Source organism: Notothenia coriiceps, unplaced genomic scaffold, assembly GCF_000735185.1.
Source record: "Notothenia coriiceps isolate Sejong01 unplaced genomic scaffold, NC01 NC01_scaffold00015921, whole genome shotgun sequence".
Classification (NCBI taxonomy): Eukaryota; Metazoa; Chordata; class Actinopteri; order Perciformes; family Nototheniidae; genus Notothenia; species Notothenia coriiceps.
In genome coordinates, this window is record NW_011348622.1 from 1 (window position 1) to 8,344 (window position 8,344).

The 8,344-nt window shown below is 42.7% G+C and overlaps 1 protein-coding gene across 2 annotated transcripts; it reads right to left on the reverse strand.

Moving 5' to 3' along the window:
- Positions 1-1,186: 1,186 nt before the first annotated feature.
- On the reverse strand, positions 1,187-7,432 carry spata2l (spermatogenesis associated 2-like). 2 transcript variants are annotated; one of them, XM_010775647.1, is made up of 4 exons: positions 7,310-7,432; positions 4,912-5,262; positions 3,586-3,870; positions 1,187-2,663 (listed from the first exon to the last, which is right to left on the reverse strand). In XM_010775647.1, the coding sequence occupies exons 2-4, from the start codon at positions 5,251-5,253 to the stop codon at positions 1,677-1,679; spliced, it is 1,614 nt and encodes a 537-aa protein (XP_010773949.1). In that variant the 5' UTR covers positions 5,254-5,262; positions 7,310-7,432; the 3' UTR covers positions 1,187-1,676. The 2 variants fall into 2 exon arrangements, with proteins under 2 accessions (XP_010773949.1, XP_010773948.1); XM_010775646.1 differs by having other exon boundaries at positions 4,912-5,265.
- Between the last annotated feature and the right edge of the window lie 912 nt (positions 7,433-8,344).

An 8,344-nucleotide genomic window follows, 5' to 3' on the forward strand; every position in this document is an offset into this window, starting at 1 on the left:
CAAATCTTTGTTGGAAATCGCGCTCCATTTAAGGCGGGGCCTCGCATATGACGCAAACCTGTTAGCCTGTTCCACCATTCTTTGTTTTCCGAGGCAAGGAAGGATTCTTGACTCAGAGGTACATGTGCTACCAAGCACGCCTCCTTGACATTGAGAAACACCCCGGGTCTAACATCAATGGAGTTTGTATTCTCTGATGGGGGCTCACATTGTGAATGAGTGCTTCAGGGAGCAGGAGACATCCTTTCCACACATGGATTGGCCCACAGAGTCCAGACCTCAGCCACTGAGAGTCGTTGGGATGTGCTGGAGAAGACTCTGCGCAGCGGACAGCGGTGCACTCTCCCGTCCTCGATCCAAGATGTTTGCGGAAAATTAATGCAACTCTGGACAGCTTCAAAAACGGTTTCCAACGCGCCTGCCCATTCACTTTGAATGGGGTGACGTCAAGTTGCCTCGCTTTTCGCCGAACTGAATTGTGGGTAGCAGAGCTGAGCTTTCCTGGCGTTTCAGGCTGCAAAAGTTGAGCAATGTTCAACTTTTGAAGCTTCTGAAGCTTTTGGTGGAAGCGTCAGCCAATCAAATTATATGCCAGTACAAGCTCTAGCCAATCAAACCGCTGCTTGTGTGTCAGGGGCGGGAGATTCATGTGATTGGTTGTTGGTCGAGCTTCAGACACGCCCGCCGGCAAGCTTTTTTTGAAGCTGTAGTGCGGACGGGCCGTAACATTGCAGAAGCTTATCGAAATGATGCCACGCCGACTGCGTGCCGTACTCAAAGCTAAAAGGCGGTCCAACATAAGAAGGGCAGTGTATAAGCCATTTAAAACAAACATTTCCAGTGTATATCTTTATTTATCTTTATATTGACTTGGCTGGCTTGTTGTGCCTGTGTGGTTAATCACAGTAAAATACAATTGTGTCCACACTCGGTACTTTACAAGAGGCAAACATCACGAGGCAAAACTCAAAGTGATAAGCCAACCTAATAAGAATGTAACCATTAAGAACTGTCTCTTGTCGACGTCTTCCAAACAGGTTGCCTGTCTCTTAACAATCTGGCGTTCAATCTGGCGGGAATTGTAGTCTTTTGTCGCTACTTTGGGGGCAGATAGCCAAATACTCAGCAGGAATAAAATAATACGTTTTGGGTTGTTATCAATGTAATAAAGAAAGGGCTTGATGAGTGTATGTAATGAGTCAATACAATTACTTGAGCTAGTACCTTTTCAGAGTTTTATTGGTACATAACTCCACTTTCACCAAAGTGAGTTCCTCTTGTATCATAAAAACATCACACACAGACAACTGGCTCATTGACCTTTTTTGTGTGTCCTCTGCAGGAAGCATACATGTAAAAGCAGACATTCTTGTGCTTGACACTTAATTACATTTGGGGACCCAAGAGCACAAACTATAACACAACTTCATGTTTGACAATATACAACACTTCCAAAATGGCGATTATGGTTCATATGGCACTTACAGAATAACTGGATGATCGAGTGATGAGTCTCAGAGAGAAGACCATAATAAAAAAACAGACACACTCAATACTACATGTCGGTTCTGTTTCAAGGCAACATTTTGATTTGAATTCTGTTTACAGTATGCAGATTTAAGGCACTGTGATTTTGCTAATTGTGCCTGATAAGTGCAATACTTTTCAAATACAAATCACACAGAAGATGATTGGTCAAAGGTTTGGCCACAATCACAGGTTACAGGATTTCTGTACCAGCAATCACTACAATACTCATTTCCACAATATCTGCAGAGAACCAGAGGCTTCCTGAAGCAGGTCCTCCCACAGGAGCACACGCCCAGGGGCTGCAGGCCGTGATCTCTCCGGCAATACTCTATCCCTTTGCAGGAACCAGAGTGAAAGACACTGCAGCTGAGACACATGAACTGGGGGTCCGGCTTGGTCATGTCGCAGCAGTCATGGTAGGTGATCCGATGAAGAGGTTGACTTATTGATTTATGCTCATCACGCAGAGCTAAGGAGGACATGGCTGCGTTGCTGCTGAGAGTTTGCGATGCGCTCATATCACTCACTCTGAGGCTCTGTCCCTGGGGAGACGAAGCTCTCAATTCTTCCACTCGGTGCTTCTTCCTGAAGCAGAGCTCAAGCTTGTTGCAGTCAATGTTGTGCAAGGCATTGCATTCAGTGCAGACTTTAGGACAGAGATGAGCTGATTGGAGGCAGAGGCAGCTGTGGTCGGCTTCAGCCTCGCTGTGACGGTAACCACTCATGTCTAACTGCAGACTGCGGGACTGGGAGTCCACTCTGTCAAACCGGGGCTCTCTGCAGGGACGCCGGCCCTGCCTCCCGCAGGCTGAGGAGCTCCTGGGAGGGTCCGCCTCCAGGGGGGAGGTCTTGCTCAGCTGGCAGTTGAGCGTAGAGATGCAGACCTGCTCTTTGGCAGAAAGAGAGGTGGCCGTGGCAGACAAGGACGCCACTCCGTTGCTGTGTGTTTTGACAGCGGGGGGGGGGGCACTGCTTTGAGTCACCCAGGTTAAAGAGCGGGGACTCTCGTCGTCAATGAGAACCGTCTCCTTTCCCACCCCTTTAACGTACTCATCCGTGTAGAGATCCATCTCCCCTTCTCCATCAAACGGCTGATTGACATCCAGGGTCTTCTTGGTGTTGTCCAGGGCAACCTGTTGGGATGCATGTCAAATGAATCCTCAGTGTGAACATTTTTACTGTTTTCCAGGAATAGAACGAGATGATGGTTTAGCGAAGTATAATATCAGCACAGCTGCTCAGTAAATAAGGTTCAAAGATGTGTATGACGCAAAAATGTAGTGTGAATGCTTAGCTCTGAAGCCAATATCAACAATGGTGGAATTAAACTAATTCATTAAGTTAAATAATGTACTAAAGCATACTTTTTAAGTACTGGTAGTTTAATTATTTCCATATTATGGGACCCAAAGCACTTACTCCACTTCATCTCAGAGGGAAAAATTATACTTTCAACTCTACATTTATCTGATAGCTCCTGACCTGACCTGTTACTTGCAGATTTGATAATCAAAACAATATATAATCAAAAAATAAATGTTGTATGTACTATTACAGAACACAATAATTAAAATTAGCTTCACATTAAGCAGCTGCAATATTTAAGAGATGAAAACATCAATCCATCCATAACAATAATCCAAAACAAATATTTAATAGTATGTGATGTGGCTTTTATTATTCATCATAACATAATTATTAATCAATTTAAAGATCACATTACTCAAATCTGTTTTTCAGCTCTTCGTTTAAACTACATGATGGCATTAAAGAGTTCTTTGGCAGCACTTGTCCATTAAAAGGAATAAATGGACACGTCTCTAGAGCACTACTGTACGCACATTTCCCTGAAAAACCTAAAATATGACCCATCTCTGGAAATTGTGGGAACTGCTCCAACATAAATACAATGTCTGTCAGCACAGCATGAGATTGGTTGAACAGTGGGGCGGCAAGAGAGGACAGATTCCATCTCCACCAGAGAGCTGAATGACTCCATTAGAAAATAAAGACCTCACCCCAAAAAAATATAGATTTTAGAGACAGCAGACGTACCTGTAGGCTGCGTCCCCTCTGCCTCTCCCTCACCACCCCCAGCTCCCACTGGGCCTCCCCAGCGTGCCGCCCCAGAGCCGCAAGCAGGAGGCGACACTCGCAGCGGGCAAGGAAGAAGGCGCAGGACAGAGCCAGGAGGTGGTCCAGGGATTCAGCAGAGACCCGGGCCAGGCGCAGCTGCTCTGCGCGGGGGCTGGGCTGGTACCCCAGCAGCCCGAACAGCTCCTCTATCTGAGGAAGGGACAGCACCGGCCTGATGTAGTGGGTGAACAGACCGGAATACATCTGGGACACGAGACAAGAAGAACATTAGTTTATATTTTTGCACAACTGTTATTTGATTGATATACCCCCTTATGTTTATATGTGATGTCTACATTTCTACTACTGTAGTATATTGGTCTTTTAGAGAAGATTCTCATTTATTCAGAATATTTTATATTGTGTATTTTGTGATTCATGTCTTTTCTACTGTAGACATGGATATATTTGCTGTTTATGTTTTATTTTATTTTATTATTTGTAGACTTTATTCCATCTCTTAAATATTTTAATGCTTGAACACATTGCTGCTGTAACAAAGGAATCAATAAAGTATCTATCAATCCGTCTTCATCTGGCATGCGAAAAGACGAGTGCCATTAAAGACTTCACTCTTGTCAGCGTTGAAAAAACATTGGGTCAGCGTTGAATAGAAGGGTGCAGTGATTTGTGTAGGCCATCCCAGATGTTAGCATCACAAAACCAATGGGACTTCTCCTTTGGATTTTGGAATATTGCAACATATAAGATCTCTGGCAAACACACGTTTACTATGAAACTTACACATTTTGTTCAGCAGGATAATCTCCACAAATGAAAACCACTTTATGATATTTTAGGCGTAAATGCCATAGTCAGAAGCAAAAAGAACATTATTCTATAAAGGAACTACAGCATGGTCACATGACTTCAAAGCACGACTGCTAAAGCTAAAGATGGCTAATGTTCAGCGTAATGGCTTATTTAGTCATTCTTTAGCAACCTTTGTTTTTAATAAGACGTAAAAGACATTCACCACTAGGGTATTTACTGACGTATTTATGTCACAGAAAAAAACGTCAAAATCTCTTCAGCTTGTGTTAATCACAGACCTTATTTCAGGCATCTAAAAAAACACCTACAAATATCGGTTGAGTTCTCACACGAGGTGCTAAAATGCTTACTCATTTCATGGCTTTAGGACTCATTCCTGTACCACTGTATAAATAATCAGAGTTGGTGGGACATTTTAAGAAACAAATGCAGAAATTAACTACATGACTCCATTGTTTCCTCAGATCTAACCTTGACTACTTTGTACTCGGCACGCCAGTGACCGAGGTACAGGTTCAGGGCCGCCTGCTCCAGGACCTCGAAGGCTTTGGCCAGGCCCTTCAGCCCTGCTCTGGCTCTGAGTCGCGCCGCCCCGCCTGCTGGTGCTGCTGTGAGCGACTCCTCCATCACCCTCAGCGGGTCCACCCCCAGGCAGTGTGTCTCCTGAGCCTCTCCGTCCTTCAGCAGGACCTCCACCTGCCTCCACAGGTCCTCATCTCCACAGGCCAGGCTGGAGCCTTGACCCACGATCTGCTGCTCCAAACTCTGATCATAGATGCTCACCAGGTCTCTGGTCTGTCTGGGGAGGCTCATCTCTTTTATCTGCTGAGAGGGAGACACACAGGACATTGAAATTAAAGATGAAACTCTGGCACGTTCTCTCTTCTTAAGCAAAATAACTGTTTCTACATAATTAGCTGAAAGTGATCCAAACTATTGTTTTAAACTTGTTTGATTTTTTCATTTATCTTTCTAAATTCTAGTTACCTAAAACTTAATTTCAGATTCAGAATACTTTATTATCCATTTAATTTACAAAAAATGGAAATGTGTTTTTGAACCTAGCAAATAAGATAAAATGACACAGTACAAAATATTACATTCTTTTTTTACATGTTACTTGTTAGACGCTTTTATCCAAAGTGACTTATATACTCAATACTGTGGGCAATCCCCACAGGAGCAATTTGGGGTGAAGTGTCTCAGGGACCCAACGACATGCTGACTGCAGTGGGGTTTGAACGTGTTCTCCCCTGATCCCAACACCAACGCACAACCCACTGCGCGACACACCTCCTGTACATACAATTCATACACACAAATAAAGCGGAGTTGCATCATAAAGTGACATGGAGGCATTCTTAATAGAAGTGGTTTGTTATTCCAGTAGCTTGGGTCCATTACAAGATCAGATGTATTACAAATGTATAATTGACTATACATTCAAAGTGGGTGATGGTGTTGGTGGCAGAATCTCCAAAGAAGGATCTTTAGGATCTGAATCAGAATATGCCTTTATTCCTTCCACAGAGGGGAAATGTACATTGTTACGGCACAAAGAAGATAGACAATACAAATACAAATAAAACACTATTAGATCAATGGGCATGCAGAAAAAATATGAAATGTACAATAGGAAAAATATAAAAGTCATTTGAATGTACAAGTTACATTCAAGTAGATTCTACTAATTTACAAACTGCACATAAGTGTTATTGCACAACAGTGGCGTCGTAGTCTTGTTGTAGTCAACTTGTGTGAGTGTGTGTGGGGGGGTCTACCAGGGGCCATGCTGGTTGTAAAGTCGGACCGCTGCAGGAAGCAAGGACCTGCTGTATCCGCTGTGCAGCAGCCTTTCACTGAAGGAGCTGCACAGTGAGGACAGGGTTTGTCTCCCCGGTGTACAAGTGTGTAAACATGGAGCTCCTCTAAAATAAGAAGTAGGCCTATGTATTGTTCAGTGTTGGGAGGATTACTCAGTCATTCTGGAGTAAAGGAAAAATATGCCAAAAAAGTACTGAGCGATTTTGAGGGATACTGGAAACGTTTAATATTACAATATTTTGTTGAATGTGTTATTACAAACTACGCAAGCTTAGTTATAAGGTTAATTATTTTTAGAGTGTAAACACGTATTACAAAACCGAAAGTAAAACTTATGACATCTTGGCCCAAGTGAAAGTGAAAAATAATGTAAACATATTTTGTTTGTAATTAACCAACTACAGTGTTGATTATCGTCGCTTAAACCTACAGAAATAGCTCGCAGACAGTACGTGGCTTTAAATCCATGACAACGAGTGATAATAATCTATAATGGACTGTCAGCAAGTTAGCATTAGCTCAACCTGTTCCCACTGAGACTAGCTAGTTTGCCAAGTCACCTGTAGCTTTTGCGTTTCAGTGTTTTTAATTGCGAGACAATTAAATGAATTTGTAATAAAATACCGTTTTGTTACAGAAATGTTAGCTGCTCTTCAATTCGGTGGACATACAATCCACCAAACAGCGAAAGGTCGACATTAATAAGACTGTTTTCACCTCCAACCACTGTGTTTAATGATTGGAGAAAGACCCCGGAAGTAACAGCGAAAAGTTAAATTACCATTTGAATCAGAGTTTCATCTTGTTTTAGAAATATGCCGAATTAAAGGCGTACTGTTTCTGATTTGGAAACAGTTTTGTCCATGGTTGAAAAGGTATGTGTTTCTGTCAAAACGCAAGTCAACATTAAATGACTAAAATTAGGATTGACATTTCACACCGAGAGAGATACTTACTAGCGAGCAGCTAAGCTAACGTTAGCTGACAACTGAAACCTGATCAAAGTATAAGCTTTGATTGACACATTAGATTCACACACACTCACCTGTGTCTGGTTAACAGGCCAGGTAACTAAAACATTTCCGGACTCAACGGTCGGTGTGCAGCTGACTGTTTCAGCTGTTTATTGTCTAGATAGAGCAAAGTAAACATTGTCACGTGGCACGGATTTTCCCAGACGGGTGCGTCTGGTAGTAGTACCGGGGCGGGCCGGTCGGGCGGGGAAGAGTAGTTCTGCAGTGGAAGGATTTCTTTGAACTTTGAGGGGTCAAAATTAAACAATTTCACAGAAAATTGACTAAAATGAAACTGTGAGCGTTGCAAAATTAAACTATGAAAAAAAAATGGACTAAAATTAATTCTAAAAGTAACTAATTTACCTGTATAGTTGGCATGTTATATTGTAACAAGCGCATCCTCCACTAGATGGCAGCATTTCATATGTTAAGCGCCCTACTGGCCTCTGCATGAACCGGTTGCCCTGTCGTTATCAACAATCAATCAATCAATCAATCAATCAATCAATGTTTATTTATATAGCCCAATATCACAAATGTTACATTTGTCTCAGTGGACTTCACAGTTTGTACAGAATATCAGTATGACAATACGACACCCTCTGTCCTTAGACCCTCACATCGTACAAGGAAAAACTTCCAGAGAAAACCCACAGTTTAAAGGGAAAAATGGGAGAAACCTCAGGGAGAGCAACAGAGGAGGGATCCCTCTCCCAGGACGGACATACGTGCAATAGATGCCGTGTGTAAATTGAAAAGATAATACATTTGCAACATAGGTAGTCCAAATGTTTGGAAATGCATGTGTGTATAATAGGAAGATGAATCCACGAGGATATCCATCCAGGACTTATGATCCAGGACCACAGCCACGACTCAAGATCCAGGACTCGCGATCCATGAAACAGGACCGCAGGATCATCCATGACTCCGGATCCCGGCGTATATAGACACCAAAAAGAAAGAAATTTGGGGAAGCTGGGTTAATCGGAACATGAGAGTACACAGGTATAGACAGAGAGAAGGAAGAAGTAAAATGTCCCCCGACAAACTAAGCCTATATC

Excerpts from the sequence above, each read along its gene's own strand:
- spata2l (XM_010775647.1), bottom strand. The coding sequence starts at position 5,253 with ATGAGCCTCCCCAGACAGACCAGAGACCTGGTGAGCATCTATGATCAG. Across the intron at positions 3,871-4,911 it reads CCGAGTACAAAGTAGTCAAG|ATGTATTCCGGTCTGTTCAC; the intron begins GTTAGATCTGAG and ends CTCGTGTCCCAG. Across the intron at positions 2,664-3,585 it reads AGAGGGGACGCAGCCTACAG|GTTGCCCTGGACAACACCAA; the intron begins GTACGTCTGCTG and ends GCATCCCAACAG.